The sequence below is a fragment of the Chelonia mydas genome, chromosome 7 (genome assembly GCF_015237465.2).
Source record: "Chelonia mydas isolate rCheMyd1 chromosome 7, rCheMyd1.pri.v2, whole genome shotgun sequence".
Classification (NCBI taxonomy): Eukaryota; Metazoa; Chordata; order Testudines; family Cheloniidae; genus Chelonia; species Chelonia mydas.
In genome coordinates, this window is record NC_057853.1 from 39,464,002 (window position 1) to 39,478,076 (window position 14,075).

The 14,075-nt window shown below is 37.1% G+C and overlaps 1 protein-coding gene across 17 annotated transcripts in view; it reads right to left on the reverse strand.

Moving 5' to 3' along the window:
• ATP2B2 (ATPase plasma membrane Ca2+ transporting 2) overlaps positions 1–14,075 on the reverse strand; it is a 708,548-nt gene that overhangs the window by 114,745 nt on the left and 579,728 nt on the right. For all 17 annotated transcript variants that reach the window (XM_043550962.1, XM_043550952.1, XM_043550956.1 and 14 more), the window contains 2 exons: positions 12,482–12,696; positions 10,257–10,499 (listed from right to left, as the gene is read on the reverse strand). In XM_043550962.1, coding sequence (XP_043406897.1) covers positions 10,257–10,499; positions 12,482–12,696 — 458 coding nt within the window. The remainder of the gene's footprint in view (positions 1–10,256; positions 10,500–12,481; positions 12,697–14,075) is intronic.

Genomic DNA, 14,075 nt, shown 5'->3' on the forward strand with positions numbered 1-14,075 from the left:
AGAGTCAGGTGTTCACATTAGCTTAACGGCATCACCTGACTCTTTGAAGGTTAATTGGAGTCATGTGTCCACCCTAGCCTGGAGCAGCCTCTGCTCTGGTCAGTCAGGGAACAGAAAACTGCTTATCCAGTGGCCAGTATATCTGCCTTCTACTACTCTGCTGTACCCAACTGGCCTCGGTCTATCACGGTACATACAATGCTGCAACAACACATACACAACTGCATTTTTAGTATTATATCCCCCAAAGGCTCTAATCCTAATTCAGTAAGATTTAACTTAGTTCAATAAAGTTTATCTTAATTCTGTAAAGGTTGTTCAGGGTATTGTCAGTCTGGCACAGCCAGTACAGGTCATTATTCAGTGAAGGGGTCCAGTTTTCTGATAAACTGGGTTTGGAAGGAAGGCATTTAGATTTAGAGGAAGGCATCCCCTAAAGACTTCATTTTACAACAGTGTCAGTCAAGCACCTTTTCCAAGCACAAAATTAATATGAACTGAAATAACACAGGAGTCATGTTTTACTCAATGATGCAAAGGACTTTATCACAATCTTTTTTAACCAGCTTCTTTCAATTAGTAATTCATTCAGTCTGGTTTAATGAGAATTAGTAGCTATATTTATTTCCCTTATTATATAAAACTGCAATGGCAAACCATGCTTCTTATGTTCTGCTAATTATCACTTCTAGAAGCAAAGGAAACTGACTAAATGACCCATTATTAATATTTATTATGTATAAAGCACCATATGCCATAATAGGTCATTTTCTTCCAGCCTAAATTATTCTGTGAAAAGATTTGACATATATTTTATAAAAAAGCTTTTATGAAAAAGCTATTTTACTTCAGTGTTTTGTGGTGAGTGCATTGCTTCTAATAATCATAAAAATAATACCAAGTACTGCATAGCTTGCTCCATCTACAATGTACTTACACTAAGTAATCTTTACAACACTTCTATGAACAAGAAAGTATTTTTTTCTTTTTTTCTTTTTTTTTTTTTTTACAGATGGAAAAGTTGAGGCCGAGAGGTTAAGTGACCTGCCTATAAAGCAAAAAAATGCATGAGACAAGACAGGATTAGAACTCAGAATTTTTCATTCAGAGTCTTATGTTCAGACTACACCTTTCCATCATTGACTCCTATGTAAATCATATACTATAACAGAAGAGAAACTGGAACAAGCTATTCTTTTTTATAAAGAGAATTTAAAACATTTCTGAAGCAACGTGAACCAAGTATTTACTACGTTTTTCAAAAGGAGTTTCCATATTTTATTTTCAGTGTCCTTTATTTTCATTTTCAGTATTATGTTGCACTCCAATAAATACATTCTACAGATGTTGGAAATAAAGCAAATGATATTTCAAATTCAAATTAAATTATGGTTCTAACGGCTAGCAGATTTAGAAACAACACTCCATCATTTTAGCACTTTTGGAATAAGTGCAGTAGTGCATCTGGCTATCAGTGGTTCTAACACAAATTTAATCTGTCTCACTGCTTTTTTAAAATATAATTTTATTTTAAAATAAGATTTTAAAGGAACAGGTTCATTTGTCCCTATTTTATTAGTCAGCACAGTCTGTGTGTAATTCAAAATAGGGAAGAATTTAAGAAAACACAAGAAAGAAATGAACGGCCATACTGGGTAGGACGAAAGGTCCCTCTAGCCCAATATCCTGTCTTCCAACAGTAGCCAATGCCAGGTGCTTCAGAGGGAATGAATAGAAGAGATAATGTAATATAAGAACATAAAAAAAACAAAACTTCACATTACAGAGCATTTGTAAAATACAATCTATTCCTAAAATAGAAATCAAAGAGCAGACGTGGGGAGATAAGGTTTCATGATATAGGCAGTAGATACAAACTACCTACACACATACCGTGGAGCCATAAGCCTAAATCCTAAAAAGTGTAACTTCATACTCCTGCTGCAACCAGAGATCAATACAATTTATCTTTTAGGAGGAGACTCTAAGAAGTAAAGCCTTCCCTGCTATGTGTGGATAAAGATCTTATGACACTTTTCATAAGAGTGGGTAGATGCTGCTAACATATCGACCCTTCCCCCCATTCAAGTTTCCTCCACAAAGAGGACTTCCTTATATACAGGGAAGTCAGTTGGCTGACAAGTTAATCATCTGCCTGCCAGGTGACTTCTCAGTCTCACAAACCTCCCCCGAAGTCAACCAATGAGACTGCTAGCAATTTTTTCAGCTTAATTTTTTAAGTAGGAAACTATGGAAAGGATAAAATAGAATTTAGGCCATGTCATTTAGTTGGATGTCATTCTGGATTAATATAAGTGAAAGTTTTCCTCCACCTTTCCTCAGTCTTTACCATTTCTGTCCCTCTTTTTATTTATCTATCTATCCCTCTCAGAATATTGTTAGCAGTGATGGGTGAACTTGTCTTCAAAAAGTAAGATGTGGCCTGAGCCTTCATGTATCTCTGAGAAAGAAGACACCTTCATCTACACATTAACGTTGGAAGAAATGGCTTGATTTGTGTGTTTGGTTTTTTTAAAGACAAAAATTGAGCACAAAACCAAATTCCCAATTTCAGGTAATGAAATAACTAGACATTTCTTTGGAAGAATAAAAGCTATTTTATTCTGGCTTTCCTTTGAACTGTTCACCTTTGAAATGAACTGTTCACCTTTTTTTAAAAAATAGTATATTCTGACATATAACTTCATAAAATCTGTTTTAAAGCTTCTATGAAGGCACATGTGTGTAAGCAGGGACTCAAAGAGCTCTCCCCTGACAACTAGTGATGAGCTGTGGAAAAAGACTTGAGAAGCTGATCTTGTTTGTATGAACAAGGGGACTTGTTTAATGATTAGGGGACTGGAACACATGACTTATGAGGAGAGGCTGAGGGAACTGGGGATGTTTAGTCTACAGAAGAGAAGAATGAGGGGGAATTTGATAGCTGCTTTCAACTACCTGAAAGGGGGTTCCAAAGAGGATGGATCTAGACTGTTCTCAGTGGTAGCAGATGACAGAACAAGGAGTAATGGTCTCAAGTTGCAGTGGGGGAGATTTAGGTTGGATATTAGGAAAAACTTTTGCACTAGGTAGGTGGTGAAACACTGGAATGCGTTACCTAGGGAGGTGGTGGAATCTCCTTCCTTAGAAGTTTTTAAGGTCAGGCTTGACAAAGCCCTGGCTGGGATGATTTAATTGGGGATCGGTCCTGCTTTGAGTAGCGGGTTGGACTGGATGACCTCCTGAGGTCCCTTCCAACCCTGATATTCTATGATTCTATGAACACACCCACCCTGCCTACATGCTCAGCATGTTGGGACTGCTTGCCCAAGTGATCACTTGTGGCTGGTGTTGGATCCTCAGTGTCCTTGTTATTGGGGCAGGAGTAATAAAGGGTTGTTATCCTTGTTGTATGACCCAAGGGCAGCAGAACTGTACCTGGCATACCCCAATGGAGGGACTCACCCTCAACTGAACGGCACTCGCTAGGCAGGGGACATGAGTTCCAAATCCCAATGAGTTTAAAGAGGTTGGGGACAGGTAGTTGTGTCTGTTGGTGTGGGCTCTCTTTAAGGATCCTAGACCCCATTTGATCCTTCCTCTCTATGGTATAATAAAAGAGCTAATTTAGATTCAATTGAGAGTCTTGCTACATGCTGCAGAGCTAAAAAATCACGGATACCTAGGTCTACAGATTAGACCTACTTTGGGACAGTGTCTCTATTGCAAGAGACTGCCCAGTGTGCACCAGCAGTGAGGCTCCCCCATTAACAGCTGAAATCACTGAGAGCTGTGTTAATGTTTATGAACTCTAGTTGCAGTGTTTTCCCAAATTAATCCTGAGTTAATTCCCTCCTTTTATTAAAAGTTTGCTATACTCAGACTCTGTGCTTGTGAGAGGAGAAGTACTGCCTCTTAGAGGAGCCCAGGGGGGTGGTGTGTAGTTGTCCCAGGTCACTGGGTGGGGGCTAGAGCCAGTTTTGTGTTGTATTGTTGAAAAGGAACTCCTAGATACTGAACCCGGCCCTTTGGCTCTACCTGACAGAAATGTATTCTTGAATAACAAATGCCAGTTTTGACTCATCTGAAGAAATTTAATTTGAAAATATGTAATTATCTATGGAGCGTGCCAGTATATTACAGTGACCATCAGTAAAAACTGAACATTGACAGGCCTAGGTACCTACAGTAGCCATAGTATGCAGAGCAGGAGAGACTGTGGGACAAGATATGCAGGGGAGTAGTAAACATTGAGTAATTAATGGGAAGCTTTCCTTGCTGGTGTAATCATGCATCCAAGTGTACCGTTTACAAGCAGTAGGTATGTGTTTTATTGTTCTCATGACAGCTAGGGGTTTCTGGTTAATAAAGGATGGAAATGGTTTGGATTTGGTAATCTTTCAGACAGGAACATCATGTCAGCAAGTTTATATTCCTTCTAAAGAGCTTGAACCTCCAATACAAGATGAGCGTTCAACAGCAAACCTCCCTAAATTTCCAGTTTGTCACCTGCACAGTGATTAAAATTAATGATGTAATTTGTACAGAAAATATAGAAGTGCATCTTGGAATGATGAAATTATGTAAATGACAGTAAGTTGCTACTGAGAAGTCACTGGTTAGGTCCTTTACATGGAATGGCTATGCTGATCTCGATGTATCTGCTCTCCTCTGATTTAAAAAAAGTTTTTCAGTACTTGATTCAATGACCTTCAAAGTAAAAACAGTCTGTAAAAGAGAAGCATGTTTTGTGTACTTAGCATGTCTCAAGTAAGTTAACTTCTGACAGAAGAACCACCATATTCCCTTACAGATAGCTATTTTTGGATGCAAATATTTTTCTCACAAATAAAAAGATCGCTTCAGTTGGATTCCAATTCTATGTTCTCAACATCCACATACAATTTTCATTTATTCCTGTAAGGCAGCTAATTAATTACCTATTTTGCTAAAGGCTTATTTTCAATTATTTACACCTTTCCCAAGTAATCACTTTCTGAGATGCAATTCCTTATACTAGTTCTCAGCCCAGAGGCAATTTGCGCGTGTGTGTGTGTAAAAACAATGAAGAGTGTCCATTCAGGTATTCTGAATTAGACTTTTTACTAAATGTAGGTGCACTTTTTGATGGAACAACGCTACCTTTTCTATCCCAGTATTTATTTTTACAAGCAAACTGCTAGGCTGAAATCTCTAGAATTCCTTTCAATATCTAGAAAATTAAAATTCAGTTTCTCAGGGCAATTTTTAACTCTCTCCACATGTACATACATATTTTAATAAGATCTTTCATTAGAACAAAAAAAACCTAAATTACGCCTTCATCTCTCACCCAGAAGATCTTCTCTTTTATATAAGCCCTTTGGGGGAAGACCTGTCTTCATATTATCTTGTACATTGCAAAGGATGCCATTGGAGCATAACCAAAAATAAATTACAGCAACAACAACGGGCAACATTACACTATTAGATAGATGATATCATGAAAAGGAACTGCATTTTTTCTCTGTACTGCCGCTCCAGTAAACTTGTACACATTCTTTAAATTCTGTATTGGTTTTATGTTTCAATTGTGCTTTTTTCGGTAACTAATTAGAGACTCCTACCTATTATAAATATTTAAATGGTAAATACATGAATTACTGAACTAAAATTTAATTCTTCCAGAGCGTTAATAGAGGGAGTTGGGTTTGTCTGTTTTACATTTCAAATCATATTTTGGCAAAATTACACATGCTTTAGTGTGTTAGAGAGGGAAATTAAAGTTTTGCCCTTTCCCTTAGAAATATAATATCTATATGTTAGCTGGTAACAAACAGCACAGCTCTATTGTACCTAGTAAATGACATTCTCTGCCCCCAAAATTGTACCATCTGATTTCAATATATGGGGCCAGATATACTCAGCTAGTGTGACTTGGTGGAGCTCTATTGACTCCAGTGGACGGGACTTATGCAGTACAAACTGAGGCATCCATTGTCAAGACATAATAAAGAAGGATTTGGTTGGTGAAGTTTGGCCTGAGCTGAACACTACTAACTTGAGAGCTTATTGGAGTCTACATTTAACTGAGGCCTATTATACCATAAAGTAAAGGAGACATTTACCATAAACATATCCAGTGTGGTTCTAAGAGGGGAATGAATACCTTTTTGGTTAAAATCAAACTTGCATACTAGTACGTTATTCAAGAAAAGTTATGGCTGCTAGCTTAGACCAATATTAGTGCTCTTTATTTCCCAGCAACTCCGTGGTATGCCAGTTAGAAGTACCGCTACTCAAAGTGCAATCAGAATATTCCCAAAACATAGATTTTGCTTTCAGATTAATAGAAGAATTAAACTAAATCCCCTCTACAGCGTACAAGCAAAAGTGTATGAGCTGTAATCTCTCTGGGAAAACATCTCTGAAAGTGGTCTCATTTATTCTGGAAAAAAGGCTTTCTGGAGATTAGCTTGAAAACAGCAGTAACATTGCTCCGAAGTGAACTGAATGCCAATTTAGTGCATCCCATATCTTGTTCTTAAAAATATTATAAAGGGCTAGATTTAATGGTATTGTAACTCTAGTGGAATAATTTGTCTCTGATTTCTCAGGGAAGTGAAAATATTTTATCCCAAGCAGTGACATTGTTTTCTTTTTGTATTTTTATCAGTGGCTCAATTGCTCTTTAAGGAAAAGATGACGTGAGGGCAGGGCAGGCTCTAGGTTTTTTGCCACCCCAAGCTCCAAGAGCGCAACTGCCCAAGCGAAAAAAAAAAAAAAAAAGGGATAGCCGGAATGCCGCCCCAAGCACGTGCTTGCTTTGCTGGTGCCTAGAGCCACTCCTGCGTGAGGGGGAACTCATCATTACTCGTTCAGCGGTGTATCTTGACTAATTTTATGGTCCAATATATAATCACTTAATGTAAGTTCACACAATGTGCAACTTGCAGAGTATATAGATCTGCATAACTATTAATAGAACAAGCAAACTTTCATCTTTGTGACATAATACACATGCCCTTTGGGTGTCAGCTGATACCCACAATTTCATTAAAGTATGCTCAAAGAATGTGTGACTAAGTATGCATTCTGAACAAGCAGAAAAAATAATCTTGGACATCTGGTCCTGAAAACAAACCTCTTTATGTATTTTATACCAGACCTATTTATGATCTAAATAGAATGAGTGCTGTGGAACAAGGACCTCATGTGTTAAATTTTCTACATCAGAGCTGAGATCTTTGAGACACCTTCCCTTAAACATGTCATAAATATAATCAAAAAATGAAGGTAACTGCTTATAATACAGTTGTGATTCTCATTGAAGTCTATATTGTAATCACTGAGCTTATAAGACAGATAATCACCGCTAACAAACAGATAAATCCAAATATTGGCGCTATATAGATCCTACAGTGGAGATAACAATTAAGGATTTACCTAGGATTTCATCCATTTATCAGTTTTACAGAGAAATAGAGTTTATGTTCTACCCAAAGCTAAAATGAACTGAAATGATAATGCATAGTGATTTACCTTTTTCAATGTACACACATGATCCACTTTAATCAGGAGCTATGAGGTCAAAACTTGGCCAGGAATACAAAATCATATTGAAACTAAAATGTGATTACTGAATTACACTGGATAGGAAATTAATTTTCATCAACGAGGACGTCACTCCAAGAGAAAAGGGAAACATTCATTCAGTTTGTCCAGGATCATTAGTATATCGCTTTGGAGAACATATTGCTGTCCTATTACGCAGTACTCTCACACAAATATTATTTCCAGTATTAAGATGCTAGGAAACTTTGAACTGGCACAGAATTTGGATAGAGATGCTTCTTCAACATGTTATAATCTCAACAATTTAAAATAAAAAAAAAACCTAAAACTCAAAGGACATGAGAGTGACACTGCTTTCACTCTACCAGTAACACCTAATTCAATTGCCAGTTTACTCACAAGCACCATTGCACACCTCTTCCACACTGCCTCTCATCGATGAGAAGAACTTCCCAATGAAATCCTCTTCAGTCCTCCCTGAAAGCCTACCTCTACAATGATGCCCACACACCTCTATTGCCTGGCAGTCACTTCTGACTAGTAGGAGCTCTCAAACAATTTATTCAAAATGCATTGTTACTTTTTACAGTTAACTTTTGTCCCCCGTCTCAGTTTGTCTGTATATTTATCTGTGGCATCTTGTTATCATCCTGGTTTGACAGCTCTTTGGGTCAGGGACTGTCTTTGTTCCTCTTATCCGTATAGTGCCTTGCACAATGGGGGCCTGAATCTAGGCACTACCACAGTATACAAATAACGAAAAAGCCAATCACACATACCAGAAGCTAATGGGGTGCTAAGGCACTGAAATATATTTTAACTCACATATCAGCCCCTTCATGGGTTCTGAAGTCTTTAGCATACAGGCACTAAAACAACGAGGAATATCTACCCTGTCAATCGCCAGTGACCAAATCACAGGACAAAGACAGGACAAGACACTCCCATTCCTAGAGAACAATAATAATCATATGCCATGTACAAGAGAAATGAAACATGTAAGATAGTGAGATCCCTGTAAAGACAAAACGGAGGTCCAAACTCCGAGATGCTCTCAGTATCTCCATCTATTGTTGTTTATCAAGACTAAGCTCCTCTCCAGATCTGGCCCAGTGTTAGGAAAAAGTTGAGTCAGATCTCTCAGCTCAGACATGTCTGTTTATTTTTAGTTTTATGAAAGCCACTGCAATAAAATACCTGCTCTGAGCGGTGACACAGCAGGACTTACATTTACACTAAGCCAGTTGAGAACGGAAGGTTGAAATTAGTCAAGTCATCTAAAAATATGGCTCAGAGTAGCAGAATGTTATACTTCCATTGCTCAAAGACTCTAAAAAGAAGTAACAAAAATACAGACCCTTGCTGCCAAAACACTTTCACCATAAACATACTTGGCAACCACTGAGATTTCTGTCAGGCTTCTCGACAAACTCCTCTTCCTATAAATGGTTATTACTAACTAATGCCTACATATCATCACTCCTAAAAATCATGCCAGGAATTACAAGAGACACAGCATTTTGTTAACGAATTCTTAAACAAAGAAAACCTTGATTTGGATTTAGTAGCTCACCTGAAATTGGACTTCTGTTTTCTCACGTTTCTGCAAATATACTATCTCTGACTGCATTTTGGCTGACAGCTTTTAAAATCATATGTGTATTTTGGCCACTCTAGGCAGTTCAGTACAAACGTGCAAATAGACAAAAAATTATTTCTTAAACCTAAAAAAGCTTCAGTGTACTCTATAAAAAAGTTTCAGGTTATAGTATTAAGATTGGTCTCAAGTTGCAGTGGGGGAGGTCTAGGTTGGATATCAGGAAATGCTATTTCACTAGGAGGGTGGTGCAGCACTGGAATGGGTAACCTAGGGATGTGGTGGAATCTCCATCCTTAGAGGTTTTTAAGGCCTGGCTTAACAAAGCCCTGGCTGGGATGATTTAGTGGGTGTTGGTGCTGCTTTGAGCAGGGGATTGGACTAGATGACCTCCTGAGGTCTCCTCCAACCCTAATATTGTATGATTGGACTAAAAAAAAAAGCATTATTTGCCCTTTCAAATGATAAATAAATTGGGGCAGCAGAAATCAGAATTTTGTAGCCTCTTAATCCTCCCACATAGTGGAATCTACAGCCCCTTTAGATATCTGCTCCTTCCAGAGTGTCCTCCTTTAAACACTGAGTTAAATTCATCATCCATTTAATTTGGAATGAATATCCATTAATCCCACCAATCTAATTCTTCATATTTCAAGAACCTTTCAAAGTCCCAAACCTGCAAAGTCTTGTGCGCATGAGTAATTTTAAACTCAAGTAGTCTCACTGAAGCCATTGAAAACTATTTGTGCAAGCAAAGTCACAAGTGTACAGCTTGGACCCAGAGTCACATATTGATTCAACAATATCAGGGGTTTCAGCATATAATGTGGCCCTTGTTTCTGGGACCAGGCATGGCAGTACTCATCCCTCCAATAATCAATTGTATTTTTTTTAAGTTATAGAACAATGACTGATAAAGAATATATGGTAACAGTTCCATTCTTAAAGAAACAAACAAAATTTGTACATTTTTGTCCCTTCTACTCTCATTTTGGGGACCTATTTAATATTTCATGATCAATGACAAGTTATTGAAGTATTAACAATGCTTCAAAACCCATTCAGCTTCTTCTGCCACTTGATTGACCGCAATAAGCCTACTTACCAGAATTTTTGTAGTATAAGCACTGTTGATGGCAATTGCATTAACCAGCAAGTCGAGGGTTTTGCTTGGTAGAGAATCTGGGTCAGGGATCTCTTTGTAGTGGGCATCACCAATGTAGGCTTGTACTACTGTCATCCTGTTGGTTGTTAGTGTCCCTGTTTTGTCAGAGCAGATGGCCGTCGCATTACCCATAGTTTCACAAGCATCTAAGTGGCGGACCAGATTGTTATCCTTCATCATTTTCTGATGGAAAGCAAAGTAAGAAAGCCTCAAAAATTTGCTACGACAGATTTTTAAAATCTCTCATCATAGTAAAAATGCATAAAGTTAGATGTGACTATTAGAGTGTAGTCAAGCTTGTTTACCAATGTGTCAGTGTAGAGAACATATAGTAGTCACCCCTTAAAATGCTTGCCAATTTTGCTTTTGATGAATGGATTTGCAGTGTATCCATTCTAAGGAATTGCTTGAATACCGATATAACATTATTTAGCTATACAAAACATTAACTAAAACAACAGGCCATTTTAAAACAGCAATCACTGTAAGAAATATTAAGCACTCATGTAATTTTATAAGTTTTTCTTGAACTACTACACAGATTTTTGTTTTCCTTCAGCCGTAATGGTAGAGATTTAACAATTAGTAATTAACTGTTTAAAAATAAACTTCCTGCCAGATCAAAATTTGCAAATACAAAAGAGTGTAAATAGAAGCTAAATGACAACAGCAAGCCTCAGATGAACCCAAAGCTACCCACCTGTAAATCAATTAATATTATTTTATTTTAATCTTGAACTGAACTGCAGTACTCTGAAAATAATCTGTTTTAGAAAACTCTCTTTATTCGGCTGCTTGAGGCTCTTTTACAGTATTTAAATCCCAGTATTATTAGATTTGTAAGGTAAAACTATATGCTCTTGCATCATAAAATGCATTATCATCACAGGGGCAATGAATTTTACAAAAATTTGCTACTGTGAATATTCCACAGTATGGCTGTGATCTTTACCCTTGTGCCAATCTGTCATACTCTTACTCAGAGTGGTCCCTTATCCCAAGTGAAGTCCCACTGAAGTCAGTAAATCTATTCATTGGAGCAAGGTATCCCGAAATGCAAACAATGGTGTATCACAATCTGGCCCTATGTGTGAGTATGTATTTATGCAACTGATTTAACAGGCGATTGCAATGTTTAATGGTTAGCACACAGGACTGTTTGGACACGTGGCCTCTATTTCCAACTTTGTTACTGCCTGGCTGTGTGACAATGTGGAAATCACTTCACATCTTCATGTTCTCTGTGCCTCAGTTTCTCCCTGTGTAAAACGGAGATAACAGAATTGTCTACCTTTGTAAAGCACTTTGAGATTCTCAGATGAAAGTTTTATATAAACACAATGTGTTGTTAGTAGATTAGATTTCTAAAGTAATCTGAGAATACAGAGTTTGATAGGGGAATAATCTACCACTCCAAAATCCGTAATCCCAGTTTTAATTCCCTTAAATTCCCTAATGGAATCATTTACATTAGCTATGGGCAACTATAACAGCACTTAATAATACACACACAAACACATGTGGAAACCTCATGTCTCAGTGTAGAGAGTTACTGAAGAAAACAAATCCTTCCCAAAAACTATACTGATGCAGCAGGAAATAGGAAGATAAACAGATATTATATACAAAAAGACTGTGCTTCTCCCATTAATAAATTTTCAGTGAATTTCTGAGAGACTGTCTTCAATAAGTTTCAGAGTAGCAGCCGTGTTAGTCTGTATCCCCAAAAAGAAAAGGAGGACTTGCGGCACCTTAGAGACTAACACATTTATTTGAGCATAAGCTTTCGTGAGCTACAGCATCCGATGAAGTGAGCTGTAGCTCCCGAAAGCTTATGCTCAAATAAATGTGTTAGTCTCTAACGTGCCACAAGTCCTCCTTTTCTTTTTGTCTTCAATAAGTAAATGTTTTTAGTGTTTGTTTAGTACATTTTTCTGCAATGCACATTTACAGAAACGTCAATACATTTATTTTGTTGGAATTTTTTACTTTGAAGTACCTTTAATATGTTTAAAGAAGCTTCAGTCAAAGTGCACATTTTGATTATACTGATGTGTGATCCAGCTTTCTACCAGCCACATAAAAATTAAACAGCGAGTCAACTGTCAACCTAAAACATATTGAGAGTTGGTTGAAAGAGCTCTTTTCTCCCCCCCACTGCTTACCTTAACAGAATAAGCCAGAGAAATAGTGACCGCAAGTGGGAGTCCTTCAGGAACAGCAACCACAAGCACAGTAACACCAATGATGAAGAATTTGACAAAATATTGAACATAAACAGGAGTGCACTCGGGCAACCACTGCTTCTTGTTGACAACAAAAGTGTCAACAGCGAAGTACAGTACCAAAATTATTACAGTAATTGCAGACATCACCAAACCTGAAACACAAAAAGTAATAACTATTTTTAACTACAGGGAGCAACAATAACAAATCAAACCATTTGCAGTTTGTACCCCACACTTTTATCTAATCTGATTTGAACCCATGTTCTTAGGCCACAGGGAAAAAAACACATCAACAACATTCAATTATTGTGAATCATATAAATGTAAGATCAGGAGACCGTAGTCCATAGATAAAGTTTTAAAAGGAGCTTTTGGGTTATTTATTACATTCTTCTGAACTCTATACTACACCTGTGTGTTATCACATTTATTTTTAAACACCTCTAGCATCAGCATCTTATTGATCACCCTTGGAAAACTGTACCAACTGCTTAATTTAATAAAAGATTTCCTGTTGTCTAAACTAAGTCTTCCTTTTTCAGTTGCAGGACATTATCCTAACACCACCCTATTACAACAGAATTAACCTCTGCCTGTTCTGTGCAGTTACCTCTCAGGTATTTACACACCATCTCCACATGCTTTTTTTTTTTTTTTTTAAATAAAAGCACATCATAATAGACCTTGGGGAAAGGATCTGTTGTCTTTGATTTCTAACATAGTTTGTAGAAAAATAATCTGTTGAACCAGCAGCTGGGCAAGACTGCAAAGGTAAAAGTGAATTTGGCTATAAGGACAAGTATTTATATATTTTATAAAAATAATAAAATAAACAGCAGTGTTCTCAAAGTGTTGTTTTGTTCCCAAATGTTAAGCATTTGACCGTGATGCACAGCACTGTGCAGAAACATGACATTTCATAAGCAGTAGGAAATCTTACCACCAAAAAGCTGCATTCACTCTATCATTCAGATTTATTGGCCACACATTAGTCACTTTTTTAAATACGCAAGAACTAGGAAGCAGTTTGGTCATTTGGAATTGTTATAATACTCAAAAGGTAAATGTATTCACAGTTAGCTCATAATTTGCTACTCTTCTGAAACCAGGGCAACTATAATTGGTGTCATATGAACATGTTAACCTTAGATTTAGGACGGATTGTAAATTGCATTTTTGTTCACTAATCAGGACTACATGATATGCCAAAGGAACCAAGCAGCATACATTATTCTAACTCATATCAGGTTGACGTGTTTAATAACATGGCAAATATTTTAATACTTCAGTTATTTTAATACATTTATATAAATCGTTTAATAACTTTAAACTAATGCACAGGTTTAAAAACAAATAAAATATTTTAAAGCAATAGAATATTCTTCTAACTAAGGCACTCTACCAAGAACACTTTATGCTCCCTTCTTCTTGCCCCAGCACTGAAGAAAGTGGGCCAAGTCACAGATTTCTAGTCAGGAATTTATTTGGAGCAAGTGCACAGGATATCTGGCTATGGTTGTGATAAGATAAA